General features: G+C 31.8%; 1 protein-coding gene across 1 annotated transcript in view; it reads left to right on the plus strand.

Annotated features, from left to right (window-relative positions):
* Window positions 1–19,461, plus strand: part of LOC111196841 (uncharacterized) — a 60,406-nt gene that overhangs the window by 39,401 nt on the left and 1,544 nt on the right. Inside the window, exon 4 of the mRNA XM_049482945.1 lies at window positions 8,306–8,340. Within this exon, the coding sequence (XP_049338902.1) occupies window positions 8,306–8,340 (35 nt within the window). The remainder of the gene's footprint in view (window positions 1–8,305; window positions 8,341–19,461) is intronic.

Here is a 19,461-nt window from a genome sequence, read left to right on the forward strand (position 1 = left end):
TTCAACCAGCCAAAACGGGCACATGTCACCCCGCTGCTCATTGAGCTCCATTGGTTACCAGTTGATGCTCGCATCAAATTCAAAGCTCTTACAATCGCCTACAAGGTGATGACAGAACAGCTCCTTCCTACCTGCACTCACTCCTGAAGGCTTACGCTACCTCCCGGCCGCTGCGCTCCTCCAATGAACGTCGCCTCGCTTTGCCAAAAACTCACACAAAGCAATCCAGACTGTTCTCATACAGAGTTCCCCAATGGTGGAACAAACTACCTTCCACTACCAGATCAGGAGAATCTCTCGCTATCTTTAAGAGACTCCTGAAGACAGAGCTCTTCAAAGAGCACTTACTCTCTTAACACCTCTAACACACTAACTACTTCTAACCTCATTTCCTTCTTCCTCTCCTTCACTCCTCTATCCTATTATTCCCCTTTGTCCTCCTTTTATCCCTATCCAAAGATGTTTTACCTTGAAACTTATTTTACATTGTACTTGACTATTGTAAGTCACTTTGGACAAAAGCGTCTGCCAAATGTAATGTAACGTAATGTAATGTAATTACAAAGTTACTTCATTTAAGGTAAAACAAGCAAAAAAAAGTCATCACCAGATCTGAACCCTGTCAAGCAGCGTTTTACTAAATTAAACATCGCCAAACCACAACAACTGAATAATTTAGGCAGTCATCACCTGCAAAGAATTCTCAACAAAGTATTAAAATGAAATGATTTTATTAATGGTAAAGATTATTTGTCCAATTGCATTTTAGTAATTACATTTGACACTACTTTGTAGACACTTATTTACAAGACAAAATTTAATCATTGCAAGTTTAAAACAATTTAAAATACAGAAAAAGTAAAACAATAAGAAAGCACTAAAAGCACGTTTTTTACTTTTTTACAATTGTTTAAGAGTTTTGTTTGAGACCTCTCTAACAAGCACCACCCCCTCCAAAAAAGCTATAATATGTAACTTATTTTACACCATAATAAGCAAGTAACACTTTTAGACATACAGCTTGTTTAGTTTTATCAGCAAACATTACATTAAAGGATCAAGAGAAAAGCTTTTTTACATTTAGTTTTGTTGGTAAATTATAACCTGTGTTTGAACTTCAGGGTCTTTAACAATCTGGTGTTGTTCACTTCTGCAATTTCCTGCTGTGAAGGTCAAATTGCCTGGATGCTCATCCTGCAGAAAAAAGTAAATAAATAAAAAACTGGCTAAGCAAAAGCCCACCTGATTTTTTAATTTACTTTTAAACACTGACCAAAACCCAATTAAACCGGTCCCAAAATATATATTTTTTTGTTTCCTTTGTTTTGTTGATTATGATCTGATTTTTGCATATTAATAACACGAAAATTTAAATAATTGATTTCAGCAAAATTAAAAAAATGTGAAAATTAAAAAGTGAAAAAGAAAAAAGAAGAATAATTAGGCTGACAAAAAGGCTGGACATACATTGAATTTGGCAGAAAAAAACTAAAAGAAAGTATAACAGTTAATAATTTGTAGAAAAAAGTATTAAAAATCACCTGGATTGCTTTACCCTTGTGACCGTCAGTGGCATCTACAACAAATAATAAGTAAATCACTTCAAAGGACTGTACAAAATGTACAAAATGATAAAAAGAGACTTTCCATGTGGGTCATAGACACATTCTGGGCGAGTTGTGGAAAGGTTGTAAAAAATGAACTAATTATTTTATTTATTTATATATTTTAATTTATGCTCATCTGATTTTGTACCTGTCTGCTATAGTCTCTTACTTATAGCAGTTTCTTGCTAATGTACTCTGAATGGAGAGATACTATGCGGAGAAATTAAATATCTAATTTGTGGCCTTATTTATTTTGTGCAGTTTTAATATTTAATTTTACTATAGCAACTTTTATACATATAGTTGTTATGTTCCTCAGTTTCTTAAAAAAGCTCTCAAATTCACATTGCATGCATATATATGTTTAGTTTTATTTATGAAGGCTATTTTAAAAAAAATAATTTGTTTGTTTTGTATTCTATAAAAGTAGGTCGCAATTAATAACCATCACAAAATGTGGGTCCTGGGCCTTTGGAGAACTCCTGTTATAAACAAGAAAAAGCCTTCGGGACTTTTCTTATATTACATTACTCTTATATTGTTAAAAATGTAAGATTCTTGAGAATTTTGTTTTTTTGTTTTTTCGATTTGAGGTTTTGTTTTTTTTTTGCAAGAAAAAAGAAACATTTTGCAAGAAGAATGTTTAGTGAAGGTTGCTTGAAGCACTGTAAGTTAAAGGTTCCTCCACAGTTTTGAAGAACCTCTAAAATATGGAGCTAAATTAGAGCCAAAACTACACAAATAAAGAAAACGTATTCTGTAAATATTATACTACCGGCAAACAAACACAACACGTTTTACAAATCCAAAACACACGGTGTGTTTTACAAACACAAAACCTGATGGTTGTAAACATATGTGTAACCTCCTATGGGATTTTCAAATGGGCCTTTCGTGTTCGTGAATTATGACACGGTAATGTTTGAAAATCATGTTTTATTTGTTTTATTTATTGCTTTTTGGATTTGTAAAATGTGTTATATTTGTTTGTTAGTTTGTTAGCATTGTATTAGAAAACATATGTGTATTTATTTAAAGGTTACATATATATTTACAACCATCAGGTTTTGTGTTTGTAAAACACACAGTGTGTGTTAGATAGTCGTGTTATGTATTTGTAAAATGTGTTGTGTTTGTTTGCAAGTAGTATCATATTTACAGAACACATTTTCTTTATTTGTGTAGTTTTGGCACAAATTAAGCTCAATACTAAAAGTTATTTAAGGAACGTATATTTTTAACAGTAAATGGAGGGAAAGTTTGTTGTGCAGTTTGTGCAAAAAAAAAAAGATATACTTATTCTATTAGTCTGCTGAGGGCAAGGGTTTTTTTTCTAAGCTGTGGTCTTGCTGGGTGAGCAGCGCCATCACAAGGCATTACTAGTACCACAATAATCACAAAAAACTGATGAGAAAAGTCAGAAGCTTCACTTGACTTACAGTCTGGATTCACTGCAAGCAACAACATAGAAACAATTCTGAACAATTCTGTAAATTTCCTCAATGGGCATATTGTCTGTATTGGCTGTCCAATGAAAAACAAGTATGTCCTTTTTTGTTGATTTTAGGTTTACTACATAATTTAAACACACACAAAATCTCCCTAACACTGTGTCACAATTTCTTGATGAATGGACCAATGGAAACTTTCCAAAATTACCTGAATAAACCATTTTAGTTTGAATTTTATTATTAAGTTAAGAAGATTCTGTCTCTCTCCTGTAAAAGTAGTGTAGTGTAGTGATATTGTAAATATTTTCTGCCAACTGCCATCAAAATATACAGTATATACATTAAACATAAATCAACAATAGAGCAAAAGTTATTGTAAACATATGTCTGGTGTTCTGCCACCATAATTGCTGGGCCTCTGTAGTTCACATTTATTTATGTTTCTTTTATCATTTATTTCAGTACTAATACACTTGTTTAAATGTGTAAAAGTATTGAAACATGAGGCTATTATATAGAATACAACACATTGAATTAGGTAATCAAACTCAGCAGTAGTGATTTGCATATTAGATTCTATATTTACGCCCTTTGATGTGAGTGGCTAGGGTCCAGCCTAACTTCCTGTAAAGGGAGCCAATCAGATTTTATCACACCTAAGAAATGACTCTTGTACAAGTTTACAGAGGGAGAGAGTTAGTTATTACCTTCATCTGGAGAGGTTACTATTGCACTGCTACAACTGTAAGTGAGCTGAAATGATAAGCTTTATTCTTCTGTCTATATATTTGTGTACATATTTAGAGTTTCAATCTGGTCTTAACAGCATTAAGCACTATGCTGTTTCTTTTAGCATTTTAGCAATGTATATTTTTGGCTTTCGTAGAACTTTTAGAGAGCAGAGAGTATTGTACACATATTTGCTTATCATGAAAGGTTATGTTCAGTGTTTCTAAACTGTAACTGAGCATTTAAATATATACAATATGTCATAGATGTGGTTTAAAAAAGAGAACATGTGTGTACAGTATTTAAAATAATTATGTTTAAAACAATATTTCCTACATTTAAATAAGATTAATAATACATTTTAAAAAAGAGTTTCAACACTGCTTGAATTCATAAGCTAACTACTGCTTTATAAATACATTATTCAATCTTTGTGTATGTGTTATGAATCCTCTATTTAATTAACATTCAAATAAAATGTTACTCTTTACTTAAAGGGTACCTTCTCATTCATAAGCATCGAATAATGCTTTTACAGCAATACTTAATATTTATGAATAGCTTATTCCATTTCATACAACAAGACTTGATGCTGTATTGACATAATTGCACATAGGAGGAATATCAATTTTATAGTATTTTAGTATTTAAATATTATAAAATGTACTGTACTGTTATTATTTACATTCTAAATTTAATATTGTAAAAAAAATAATAAGTGTAAAAAATATTTATTATATTGTTAAAAATGTAAGATTCTTGAGGTATTGTTTTTTTTTTTTTGCAAGAAAAAAGAAACATTTTGCAAGAAGAATGTTTACTGAAGGTTGCTTGAAGCACTGTTAGTTAACTGTTCCTCCACAGTTTTGAAGAACCTCTAAAATATGGAGCTAAATTAGTACCAAAACTACACAAATAAAGTTTTTTTTTCGGTAAATATTATACTCCTTGCAGACAAACATGTTTTTCCAATCGCGACTATCTAACAAACACGGCGTGTTTTACAAACACAAAACCTGATGGTTGTAAGTATATATGTAACATTCAAATATATAAATGTGTATATAAATATACAAATCTTATTCCAGTTCCTACAACAAGTCTTGATGCTGTATTGACATAATTGCACATAGGATTTTAGTATTTTAGTATTTAAATATTATAAAATGTACTTACATATACTGTACTGTTATTATTTACATTCTAAATGTAATATTAAAGATTATATTAAAGCTGTACAAGCCCACATGCAGAATTATTTTGTAAAAAAAAAAAAAAAAAAAAAAGCCTGAATATGTTTTGTACTGTATAGACAGATTAGGGAACACATAATACTTTAATCATGAAAGGGTAAGTTTGCTGTTTCAAAACTGTAAATGAAAATTGACTTAAAACCCCTTTATATGTATAAAATATATAAAAGTATAGTCTGAACTGAAAATATGAATATATAACTGAACAGTTTTTTTTTTCCTTTAGGCAATGATTCGAGTATGTGTACTAGTTCTGGTCTTAACAGCATTAGGTACTGTGTTATTGTTTTATCATTTATTTTTTTATTATTTTTTTTGCATTTCAGTTTAGTTTTGGTAACTTATTTGAAATATACTTGATTCGCTTCATTTTCTAATGCAATGTATTATTTTTTTTTAGGTGGAACTTCAAAGGTTAACATTGTCTGCCCAGATGGTCTGAAGTTCATTCAGAAAGGAGAAGATATTAGTCTGTATTGTTCGTTTTTGCATTTTGAAGTAACAGTAATTTCATGGTTTAAACAAATTCCAGGAGAAAAAACTCTTCTAATCGCTTCTAGTTATAATTCTGCTACAACATATCATAATAATTTTGAGAAGAGTGGACGCTCTAATGCGTTAAAAGAAAGAGGCAGCTTTACCCTGAATATCCGACATGCAGAAGCATCAGATTCAGCTACGTATATCTGTGCAGTCTCATATTATACAGAAATGGTATTATCAGACTGCACAGTTTTAGTTCTCAGAGGTGAATAATATCTACTAACATCTGATTTTAGACATTTACATGCATTTTATAGCCTACTATTTACTAATCTAACATGATATTTTGTTACACAGACGCACCTTCAAGTCTCTACACTGTTCTCCAGCCTCCCGTATCAGATCCAGTCCAACTGGGAGGAGATACAACTCTGCAGTGTTCAATACTCACAGATAACTCTGCAGGAGATCACAGTGTGTACTGGTTCAGACACGGATCAGGAGAATCTGATCCAGGAATCATCTTCACTCATGGAAACAGGAGTGATCAGTGTAAGAAAAGCTCTGAGACTGTTTCTCCTACACAGAGCTGTATCTACAAACTCCCCAAGAACAACCTCAGCCTCTCTGATGCTGGAACTTACTACTGTGCTGTAGCTACATGTGGACACATCGTCTTTGGGAATGGAACCAAACTGGGCTTTACTGGAGGTAAGATTCACCTCTTGAGTCTTGAATAATTTTAGAATATCTGCCACACAGTAGAACTAAAAAACTTTTCTTTTTATGAAATGATTAAAAATAACACTAACAATATGGATGTTTATTAGTTTCTATTCGTAATGCTTATTAAGCTGTTGGTGTGTAGCTATTTAGCTATTCTTAGCTCTTGGTTTTAGAGGTTTATATTTATTAGTATTTATTTATTTAATTAAAAATGATTTAATTTTTATTTAATCCATAATTATTAATTTTCATATTTGTTGAAAAAGTATTTTAAATATTTAAATATTATAATATTTTAACCTACTTTCTGAAAGCGTAATAATCGCTGTTTATATATCCTTCAAAAAATAGGAACCACTGCTTGCCATGATTGTCTTATGTAACTATGTTGCCCTGAGGCAAAAAAAAAAAAAAAAGAAGAATGTTTTAGGAAGAAAATTAAAACAAAATAGACAAAAAGGACAATGTCATGATAAAAAGGTGCTTTGTTGCCTGAAAGCAACACCATTCCATAGAGGGTTAAATTTAAAAAAGTTGACAAAATAATGCAAATCAACTTGTTTTAATTTTTAATTCCTACTTTTTGAGAGCTTCCGGATTTCGGTTGATATATACATCTAAAAATAAAAACTTTTTGTCTTGTTATGTAACTAATGTTGAATAATGTTTCCCCAAGGCAACATTTAATAAGCAAATCAAAACACTGTTTTTGTAAGAAAATTAAAATAAAATAGCCACAATTGAATTGAAACTAAAGGACAATGCAATAATTAACAAAGTGCTTTGCCTTGTGAATACCTGTTGATATATCCATCAAAAAATAAGAACCACTGCTTGCCATGATTACCTTTTTATGTTACTAATGTTGCAAAATGTTGCCCTGAGGCATCATTAAAAAATATATAAAATAACATTTTTTAGTGAGAAAATTATAACTAAATAGCCACAGTTGAATTTAATTAAAAAGAACAGTGCAATAATTCAAAAAGTGCTTTGTTGCCTGAAAGTACCACCATTCCATAGAGGATTAACCAAAAATGTTGTTTAAATAATTCAAATCAACTTATTTAAATTTTTATTCCCTACTTTGTGAGGGCTTGTGGGTCCTTGTTGATATATCCATCAAAAAATAAGAACCACTGCTTGCCATGATTACCTTTTTATATTCCTAATGTTGCAAAATGTTGCCCTGAGGCAACATTTAAAAATATATTAAAAACATTGTTTTAGTGAGAATATGATAACTAAATAGCCACAATTAAATTGAATTAAAAAGAACAGTGCAATAATTAAGAATGGCTTTGTTGCCTGAAAGCAACACCATTCCATAGAAGGTTAACCAAAAGTGTTGATTAAATAATACCAATCAGCTTGTTTGAATTTTTAATCCGAGGGCTTGTGGATCCCTGTTAAAATATCCGTAAAAAAATAAGAACCACTGCTTGTCATGATTGCCTTTTTACATTACTAATGTTGCATAATGTTGCCCTGAGGCAAGTTAAAAATATATATAAAATAACACTGTTTAAGTGAGAAAATGAAAACAAAATAGCCACAACTGAATTGAACTGAAAGCACAATGCAATAATTAAAAAGTGTTTTGTTGCCTAAAAAGCAACATCATGCCACAGAGGGTTAACCAAAAATGTTGATTAAATAATACAAATCAGATTGTTTTAATGTTTAATTCTTACTTTTTGAGGGCTTGATATATCCATCAAAAAATAAGTAGCGCTGCTTGCTATGATTGCCTTTTTATGAAACTGCATAATGTTGCCCTAATGCAACATAAAAAAAAAGACAAAAAAATAAATAAATGTCTTATTTTCTATTTCAGAGAGTGGTGCTCTGGGCCCTGCTGTCATTGTTTTAGCAACCTTAAATGTCATATTTATGGCAGCGCTTTTGTTTATATGCAGAAAATTACAAAAAAGTCACTTGAAAGGTATGTTTAACATATTCTTACTACTATATTAAACATTATTTAATAGTGTGTTCTTATTGGTTGAAAAAAAAAACGTGACATATTAATATGACATGACATCTCTTGTTAAAGATTCTGCCGAAAACCAGACAGTTCAAGTAAATCAGGTAATTTATTTTCCATTTTTCTGTTTTGTTCACATTTATTTGTTTTCCTTATTTAATCTGAAGTAAGCATTATACTTGTATGTCTTGTTATCGTGTTTAAAATGTGTTTAAATCAGTAGCTTGTCCATAATAGTACTGCTGGTTTAACGATTGTTAAATATGTAAAAATAAAATACAGTATATTTTCATAAAGCCATTTTTTTGACAATGTAGACATAATTAATTTCAGTTGAATGAGTTGGTTTATGATAATGTAATTGAATATGCTCTAAGTACACATCACACATTAATTGCATTAATTTACAGTACTTATGACAAAATGTCGCAACTAAATACAACTCAATAAAAGGAGTTTATTACGTCAACCTAAAAACCTAAAAATGCTTGTTGAGCCAATTAAAAAAAAAAGTATGTTGCAGTATGTTGATTTGGAGCTACAGAGTTCACTCTTATACTGTCACAGTATTGGCAGTTCTATAAAAATATGCTAAAATCTTTGAGAATATATATGTTGAACTAAAAACCTTAAGCCCACAACATTCAAGAAAAAAAAAACAATTTAGGTAATTAAACTACTACTACAAAACATTTGCAAAAAAATTTGCAATAAAAATGATTTAGTTACACTAACTTTTAAGAAGAAATGTAATAATGTTAGATGAGGCAACTAGTTTGCTATAGTTTCTGCTGGAATTTAATATTTCTTGTTCAGTTGACTTAAAAATCACCTTAATGAGAACACTTTTAAGTTTTGTTTTTTAGTGTATCATTACATAAAATTGATTTATTATTCTTGTTGATTTGCTCATATAATATATTTTCTCGACCTTCTCTATCTCCCCTATAATGTCTGTTTTGCTGAATTTGTCTTAATAAAGTCAAACAATCTCAATATTCAACAGTATGATCAACTTTATTTAATACTTTGGTCACACAGCTCATCCCTCACATACTTATAACTGGTGCCTGGTGGAGTCTCTCTACTTCTTCAGAATGATCTCCTACATGTCCAAGTGGGAGAATTTAGATGATTTAGATGAAAAAATTAAGTTCTCTTATACAGATAATTAAGTTTCCAGAAAATGGCTTTTGCTATTGTATTTAATGTAACATATTTAGTCTGTATTAGTCAGGAAAGTGTTTTTTGTCACTACACACAATAAATAAAAACCCTGCCAAATTCATATAACGTATTACTTTTTTTTATTTAATGACAGGGTATTAATTTAAGTATTGGCTAAAGGCCATCAGAATTACTCTTTAGAGTGTAGAATTGTATTTCTCACAATATTTCACATATATGTTTTTTGTTGTGGTGTCTGATAGACTGAAGAAACTGGGGACGTGAACTACGCAGCTCTCAGCTTTAATCAGCGTCCCTCCTCAAGAAGAAGCAGAACAAAGAACAGCGATGATCAGTCTGTGTACTCACACGTAAAGATCCGTCAATAGAAAAAAATAAACGTTTTAAAATTACAACTGGAAAGTACATTCATTGTACCTATGTCACAAGCAATATTCATTTAATAAATGTATGTATTAATGAACTGTATATTGAAAACTATCTATATAAAAGCCTGACCCTCTGAATGTCAGTTTAATGTTTAGTAAAGATAAAAGCATCTTGTTTAATTTTATTTTATTTAGCATCATATGCTATTTTATAATTTCAGAATGTTAGACATGTTTCGTTATTTTTATTTGTATGTTTTTGTTATTGTATGATATTATGTATGCCAACCTTAAAACGTATCAACCATGAGCCAGCAGGCTATCTGGAATAATGCAACACCTGTAGTGTTAAATGAGCACAGACTGCAAAAAAAAAAAATAATAATATAAAATAAATTAAGTTGTTCTCCTTAATTAGCAAGCAATGTTTTTTAAAGCTTAAATAAAAAATAAAAAAAAATAAAAAATAGTTTAGGAGGGGCACTGGGTGATGTATGGGTTTAGAGGCAAGACAGGACGGAGAATTGATTGGTTGAGCTGATAACAGTGAGACACAGATGGTTGGATGTCAGCAGGGGGGTGGTATTATTGATTGACTGATTTGCATATTGTGAGTGTCCGAGTATCAAAGTACATGGACACATCATCCTCGCCTATAGCACAGTTAAACCTGAGAGGGCGCTGCAGAGGCAGAAGTTACCACAATAAAAGCATTTTGTTAAAGGTTAGGAAATGTTTATTAAAATTTAAGCAGGACTGGTATGTTTTGGTATTACCTCAAAAGAACATTTCAGCTATTAATGAAAAATATATTTATGGTTTAGGGTTTAGTGTCTGTTTAAAGTTTCAAAATCATGGCAAAGAAAGTTATATGGAATGTAAAGCATTAGAATTTTCTAAACATTGTTGGAACAAAACCTTCCAAAAACAAAAAATACACTTTTAAAAAGATAGTTTTGTCTCAAGCACTAACCCAGTAGCCCTGAATTATGTAAATAAGGTCAGGTGATTATACATTCACACACACTCTGTCCCATGATGCACTTATGATGTGTCATCAGGGACTTAACATGTTACAATTGTATCTTTTAAAAGATACTTGACACATAAATATCTTAAGAAGATATGGGGTCCTTAGACCTCAGTGAGTTAAATATCACTATCACATGGTGGAAATTATATTTTGTTTATATAGTGTTTGTAGAGCATTTAATTCATTCTACAATTAAGACACAATAAGCACACACACTTTGGGACTTATGAACCCTTACAAACCTCCAACTTTCAGCTGATGAGCCAAAGTGAGAGAACATGAGCCTTCAAGCCCTTTAAAACCTTCAGCATAATAAGGACAGAGCACCTCCAACTTTGGCACTCCTCTAAAACCCTGAGAGCACTGAAGGTGCTTTTCCACTGGCATGGTGCCGGTGCTGGTGCCAGGTTCCCGAACAATTCTTTGCGTTTCCACTGCAAAATCACAGGTTCTTAGCCAGAAAAGCTGGTTCCGTTCTGGCCCCACAATCTTGCTGGTCTGGAAACAGCGAACCTGTGACGCGAGTGGCTAAAGGGCGGGGCATTGAAGCTTCTCCGGGGCAAAGTTGCTTACAAACCTCACCTCCATTCACAGCTAAGAGCAGCAGAAGCAGCTAAATGAATGAAAATGAATCAACAGTGGTTCACCGAGGATAGCAGCACAAGATTTAAAAGGAGCTCGGGTTCTGCCATGTTGTTTTCAAATAGCCCCCCCCCAACTTCTGTTTACACCCACATTCACATACTACTCCTTAGAGCAGTGGAAACACGGGCCGGTTTTTAAAAGGTTCGCAGGAACCCATTCAAGAAAATAACTTGTCTTACAAGTATTGCAGTAATACAGATATGACCAGCTACACACAGACAACATATAACCTACAAACACTCAACAACACAAAACACAGCAACTTATTCTTATAGCCATCAACATCAGTCATTTGAGTCCAGGCAGTAATTGTATAACACATATGTCAGTCCCAAGAGAATGCAGCCTGTGGGGAATGACTGCACACTGATGGTGAGTGAGAGGTGGGAGAACACGCCCAATATGTAAATAGTGTGACGAACATCAGGTGAAAACCCCTGCAGAATTGCTCAGTAGACCCCATTTAACCAAAGAGTAAAACTGAGCATGTGCAGTAGAACAGAGCAGTTGGCTCGGCCTCAAATAGACTTTAACTACAATTTGTAAATGTTGATATAAAAAATGGATCTGATATGGGAGGCTGAAGAGACTTGGTTCATGGATGGTTCGTCTATGCAACAACACATTATGTAAGATTATTGAATTATAGGCTGCAAAATGCATGCACATTTCTAAACGCAAAATACGCAAAAAAGTATATATTAACAGTACAATCATATATTTTTTTCAGATACAAGTTTATCATTTGAGCTTACTTACAGATTTAGAGGAGAAAGTAACGTCTCACGATGTTGGTAATAAGTGTACTGTTTCTACACAAGTTCTACCAGAGCCATTTCATAACTATGCTGAAAGCTGATTGGCCTTCTTAAGAGGAAGTATCGCTGGGCTCCATCCAATCACCTAAATGTGTATAAATATAGAACTGTATATGCAAATTACTACTGCTGAGTTACTGATTAACTGTTTTTAGAGATTTTATATTTAAATATATGTTCTAGTTTTAAATACTACAACATTTCACTTGAAATAACTAGTTAGTTATTAATTGAGCTGCATTAACTTCTGATTGTAAGTCTTGTGAAGCTGCTGGGTGTTCTCATTAGTTTATTGTGATTATTATTAATGCCTTGTGGTGGCGCTGCTGCCCCAGCAAGACTACAGCATAGAAATGAACCAATGGTCACATCAGACTAATAGAATATCTACAGCATTCTTCTGCAAAAAGTGAAAGATCTGGTCTTCTGTAGAAAGAAGAACTGTTTAAGTGGACTCTTTAAGTTTCCACATTTTTTCACTCAATGCTGTGTGGTTTCATGGCATGTGGTTTTGTTGTGTCTCATTAAAAAAAGAAGGATATATAGTATATAGGACCTCTTTCTTTTCTGATATTTAGTCCTTTGTTTTCCCTGAGAAGTTTTTAAAGTTCAGTTTAAAGTTCATTTTCTGAGAAAATCTTAAAGGTTTGTTCAAGCACCATCTTTTTTATTTAATTCACCCAATTTTGATCCAAATCTGATTACCCCAAACCAAACCACATCCTTTGCAATGCCCCCAACATCAGTTGGGTGTAGACTAGATAGCATGTGCCTACACTGTAAGCCCGGATAAGTTGAATTTACTTAAACATTTTGAGGAAACCTTTAAAAAGTTAAGTAATGAGTAATGAGAACTTAAGTTAGCATAACTTAAAACATCAAGTTGTTACAACTAAAGGGGAACTTGATTCATTTCTAAGGTAGCTCAGGGGAATCACTACACACTGATGATGAGTGTCAGAAACTGTTGGACACACCCAGTATGTAAATAGATTGTGACAGAAGCCAATGGAATAGAAGCTGCCAATGAAAACAGACTAAACTCAGTTATTATAAGTTGGTTTTACTTAAAGATCTCAGTTTGAATGTTTATATGTGCCCACAAATGTTCAGCTAACCCAAAATAGTTGAGTATTGTTTAGAAATATCCAATTTTATATAAAACAGAAATAAATAATTTGTCTTCAAAAACTGTATGGGTTTACAGTGTTCTCCGACACATATAAAGCCAGCCACTACCTCTTTATCTTTTTTCTTTTTCGAAGTGCTGCTGATGCAGCATTACCAGGTAAATCTCTTTTGATGTGGCTGAAAGTTTCAGTAGACACTAGTTCACTCATAACTGCAGTGTGTGAGACATATACACTGTGGTAAACATCTTATATGGGATGTAGTGCACATGAAGTGTTTTATAAATAAAGTAAAATAATGGAGTGTCAGAGTATCAGAGTTTTCCAGTAAATAGGTTTTCTACACATAGTTTTGTAGATGCAGGTTGTATGATGTTACAATTCAAGGACTCTGTGACAAAATGTTTAAAAGAATTATAGAGATGCATCAAAATAAAAAACATTTTTCTAAATTAAACATCTGGGCAAGCATTTTTATAGGTTTTGCTTTATAGTGAATAAATTACATAGCCTACATGTTCACTGCTCAAATATCAATAAAGGTGACACTTAATCATTACTGTATAACACAATGCAGTAAAACGTAAGGGATATCAATCAAAACCCAGCTAGAAAACAAGTTTACCTGCTTTTGCGCAAATGAAGGTGAGAACAAGTGCACCAGAGAGGCAAAAGCAAAACAACCTCTAAAATTTAAATGGGCACAGACAAAACACTAGTTGGTCACACTTTATACTATATATAAGTGTCTGTAATAACTGTGTAGCTACACATTAACAATCATGTAATAACAGTGTATCTCTTCTAACTGTTGCTGATGCAGCATTGCTGAGTAGCCAGCGTGCATTTGGAGGAAAGCGCAGCGACTTGTTTAGAGACATCAGATCATAGATGCCCTGTGCTTTGGGGTGATGACGGGAGAGAGCGCCATCTACCCATCCAGAGAGAGCACGACCAATTGTGCTCTCTCAGGACTCCGGTAGCCGATGGCAAGCTACATGAACAGGATTCAAACTGGCAATCTTTTGATCATAGTGGCAGTGCTTAGCCTGCTGGACCACTCGAAGCTCCAAGTTCTGTACACATTTTGTGTGTATAATATTTAATAAACACCTTTGTGTGGTATGTAATTATAGCTGTGATTTTTTTTGAATAGTAAAAATCATCATTCACAGATTTCACTTTTGGTGGCATGAGGTGATGGCTGCAGCCTTTTCAAGTTGCATGGATAGTTGGTGCATCCTTACAAATTAAAAATACATAATTATGTTAACATGGCATAATTAATTATTTATAAAATGTAGAATCATTCAGGGTTTATGATAAGGTATGCACATACCTTAATGTGCTGTCTTTGTGTGACTTTAGTAATGAACATGCACAGATCATACATTAATCAACATTATTTTTTACATTATTATCTGCATGTAAAACCATATAAATATGACAATAAACTAAAATGTTGATTCTATTATTTTTATTATCTCACTGCTTTGTCCAAATCAAGTCCACGCTCAAATCTGCATATTAGGTTCTAAATGTATGCGCATTGATGTGATTGGAGGAGGCCCACTTGAACTTCCTGCTATGGCAGCCAATCTGCTTTCAGCATAGAAATATAAAAGCACTCCTGAAGAAGCTTTTTGAGAGAGAACTTCAAGAACTGTAAGTACACTCAGAGAATAAACTTATTTTTACTGAACTTCATTAGACCTTCATTTCTGTGTAATTTCTGTGTAAAAATGTGGGTGAAGTTTTTACTGAATTAATGATTTTTGTTTCTTATTTTTATAGGAAGCGTTTGGCTATGATTGGATTGTTTGTGCTCGTTTTGTTATCTACAATATTAGGTACTGTTTAAGTTTTAAAGTTTTTTAGTATTGTTAAAGTTGTGTTTTTTTATTATTATATGTGCTAGTTTTTGTATCTCTAATATTAGGTAATGTTTTTAGTAGTAGCTTTAAAGTTCTGTAGTATTATTAAAGTTTTTTTATTGCATTTGTCACAGTACATTATTTTTTTCAGTGTTAATGTGAGTTATTGTAATAAAATAATACTACTAATAATACTAATTGCACTAATAACTGAGCTTGTTTTGTTATATGCAATATTAGGTACTGTTTTGTTAGTATTAGTTAGTAAAGTTTTTTTATTATTATTAAAGTTGTGTTTATTGCAATTTTCACGCTAAAATGAAAAAACCAATCTCAAACTAACTATTAAAAATGTACTTTTTTCACTTTTTATGGAAATCCTTGTGATATAGGATAATAAAATAACTGCTGAATTCAAGTAATGTACTAAAGTGGAAATTGGAGTTTCGTGTCCTTTGTGTAAAAACAATAGAATTATGATTGAATATGATTGGATTATTTGTGCTCATTTGGTTATCTAAAGTATTGTGTACTTTTTTAGTATTAGTTGTAAAGTTTTTTATTATTAAAATAATAAAAAAAAACAATAATAATAATAATAATAATAATAATAATAATAATTATTATTATTATTATTATTATTATTATTATTATTATTATAAACTAATACCTGGGCTTGATTTGTTTTCTACAACATTATGTACTGTTGTTTTAGTTTTTTGTTTAAAGTTTTGTATTGCCATTGTCATGCTAAAAATAGGAAATGTTAATTAACCTTACAGAAAGAAAAAAATCTTTTTTATTCACTTTCAATGCAAGTCATTGTAATATAGTACAATAATAACTGCCAAATTAGGTCATGATGTGGAAAATGGTGATTCAAGATCTTTGTGTAACAGCAATAATTTATTGTATTTTTTTTTAGGAAACATTTGGCTAATATTTGATTACATGTGCCCGTTTTGTTATCAAAAATATTATGTACTGTTTTTTAGTATTAGTTTTAAAGATTTTAGTATTCTTAAAACTTTGTTTGTTGACAATTTTAGACTAAAAGTAAAAATAACTTGCTGCACATTGATTATGCTGAATTATTTTTCTTTCAGGTGGAACCACAAAGAACACCATGCCCTGTCCAAACGGTGTGAAGTACGTTCAGCGTGGAGAAACGATTAGTCTGAATTGCTGGTTTTCATCAGTTGATGCATCGGCGACTGCATGGTTTAAACAGACTCCAGGAGAGAATCCTCTACTCGTAGCCTCGGCTTATCACACTGCACAAGTTACATATCATATCGGATTTGATAAGAGCGGCCGCTTTAATGCAGTAAAAGACCAGAACAATTTTAATCTGAAAATCTCCAACGCAGAACCATCTGATTCAGCTACATACTACTGCGTTATTTCATATTATTTATATGTAGCTCTATTCCACTGCACAGTTTTAGTCCTCAAAGGTAGGTACAATAATTTATTATCAATTTCTAAACCAAAAATCTTCTACATTAAAACTCTACATCTCAATAATGACAAAATTATGTATATTTTTCTCATTAGATGCACCTTCAAGTCTCTACACTGTTCTCCAGCCTCCCGTATCAGATCCAGTCCAACTGGGAGGAAATACAACTCTGCAGTGTTCAATACTCACAGATAACTCTGCAGGAGATCACAGTGTGTACTGGTTCAGACACGGATCAGGAGAATCTGATCCAGGAATCATCTTCACTCATGGAAACAGGAGTGATCAGTGTAAGAAAAGCTCTGAGACTGTTTCTCCTACACAGAGCTGTATCTACAAACTCCCCAAGAACAACCTCAGCCTCTCTGATGCTGGAACTTACTACTGTGCTGTAGCTGCATGTGGACACATCTTCTTTGGGAATGGAACCAAACTTGACTTTACTGGAGGTAAGATTCACCTCTTGAGTCCGTCTCAGTGCAATAGAATATTCTTAAAAAATCTGCCACACAGTAGAACTAAGAACTGTTTCCTTTTTATAAAATGATAAAAAATAACACTAACAATATAGATGTTTATAAATGTTCTATTCTTCATGCGTATAAACTGTTGGCGTGTAGCTATTTATCTATTCTTAGCTCTTGGTTTTAGAGGTTTACCTTAATTAGTATTTAATTTTTATTCAATCTATAATTATTTATTTTCATATTAGTTGAAAAGGTATTTTTAGTATTATAATATTTTAACCTACTTTCTGAAAGCTTAATAATCACTGTTGATATATCCTTCAAAAAATGAGAACAACTGCTTGTCATGTAACTACATAATGTTGCCCTGAGGGAAAAAAAAAGTTTTAGTTAGAAAATTATAACAAAATAGACAAAAAGGACAGTCTCATGATAAAAACGTGTTTTGTTGCCTGAAAGCAAAACCATTCCATAGAGGGTTAAGTTGATTAAATAATGCAACAATGCATGCAATAATGCAATAAAAGCAACTTTTTGAGAGCTTGCGGATTTTGGTTAATATATACATCAAAAAATAAAAACTAATGTTAAATAATGTTGCCCTGAGGCAACATAAAACTAACTGTTTAGTATGAAAATTAAAACAAAATAGCCACATTTGAATTAAATCGAAACGCAATAATCAACAAAGTGATTTGTTGCCTAAAAGCAACACTATATCATAGTGGACTAACCAAAAATGTCGATTAAATAATGCAAATCAGCTTGTTTTAATTTTTAATTGCTATTTTTTTAAAAGCTTGAGGATCCTCGTTGATATATCCTTCGAAAAATAAGAACGGCTACTTGCCATGATTGCTTTGTTATGTAATTGCATGATGTTGCCCTGAGCCAATATTTAAAAAGCAAAACAAAACAGTTATTTAAAGAGAATTAAAGCAAAATAGCCACAATTGAATTTAATTGAAATGAAAGGAAAAACAATGCAATAATCATTAAAGTCCTTTGTTGCCTGAAAGCAACACCATTCTATAGAGAGTTAACCAAAAATGTTGATTAGTTAATTCAAATCAACTTTTTAAATTTTTAATTCCTACTTTCTGAGGGCTTGTGGATCCCTGTTGATATATCCATAAAAAAATAAGAACCACTGCTTGCCGTGACTGCCTTGAGGCAATATTAAAAATATATAAAATAACATTGTTTTAGTGAGAAAATGATAACTAAATAGCCACAATTTAATTTAATTAAAAAGAACAGTGCAATAATTAAAAAAGTGTTTTGTTGCCTGAAAGCAACACCATTCCATGGAAATGTTGGTTAAATAATACAAATTAGATTGTTTTATTTGTTTAATTCCTACTTTTTGAGGGCTTGATACATCCATCAAAAATAAGAAGTGCTGCTTGCTATGATTGCCTTGCTATGAAATTTCATAATGTTGCCCTGATGCAACATAAAAAAGACAAAAACAATTCTAACAAAATAGGCACAATAATAATAATAATAATAAATTTCTTATTTTCTATTTCAGAGAGTGGTGCTCTGGACCCAACTGTCATTGTTTTAGCAACTTTAAACATCATATTTATGGCAGCGCTTTTGTTTATGTGCAGAAAATTACACAAAAGTCATCCAAGAGGTATGTTTAACATATTCTCACTACTATATTAAACATGCAGTGTGTTCTTATTGGTTGAAATAAAACATGACAAATTATTAATATGACATGACATGTCTTTTTAAAGATTCTGCCGAAAATCAGACAGTTCAAGTAAATCAGGTAATTTATTTTCCTTTTTTCTGTTTTGTTTACGTTTTTTTTTTTTTAACTCAAATTATTCTGAAGTTATACTTGTATGTCTTGTTATCGTGTTTAAAATTGTATAGACATTGTTTTGCTGTTTTAAACAGGTTTTTTTTTATCAGGAGCTTGTCCATAAGAGGACTGCTGGTTCTACAATTGTTATATATGTAAAGAAATACAATATATTTTCATAAAGCCATATTTTAGCCAATGTGGACATAATTAATTTCAGTTGGTAAATGATGAGAGGAACCAATAGGTAACAATGTAAACCCATAAGTTGTTTGAACTTAAATTAATTAAGTCTGTTTTACATAAGATTGGATATTTCTAAACATTACTCAACTATTTTGAGCTAGCTAAACATTTATGTGCACATATTCATTTAAACAGAGATATTTAAGTTAAACCAACTTATAATAACTGAGTTTAG

This window comes from Astyanax mexicanus, chromosome 8 (genome assembly GCF_023375975.1).
Source record: "Astyanax mexicanus isolate ESR-SI-001 chromosome 8, AstMex3_surface, whole genome shotgun sequence".
NCBI lineage: Eukaryota > Metazoa > Chordata > Actinopteri > Characiformes > Acestrorhamphidae > Astyanax > Astyanax mexicanus.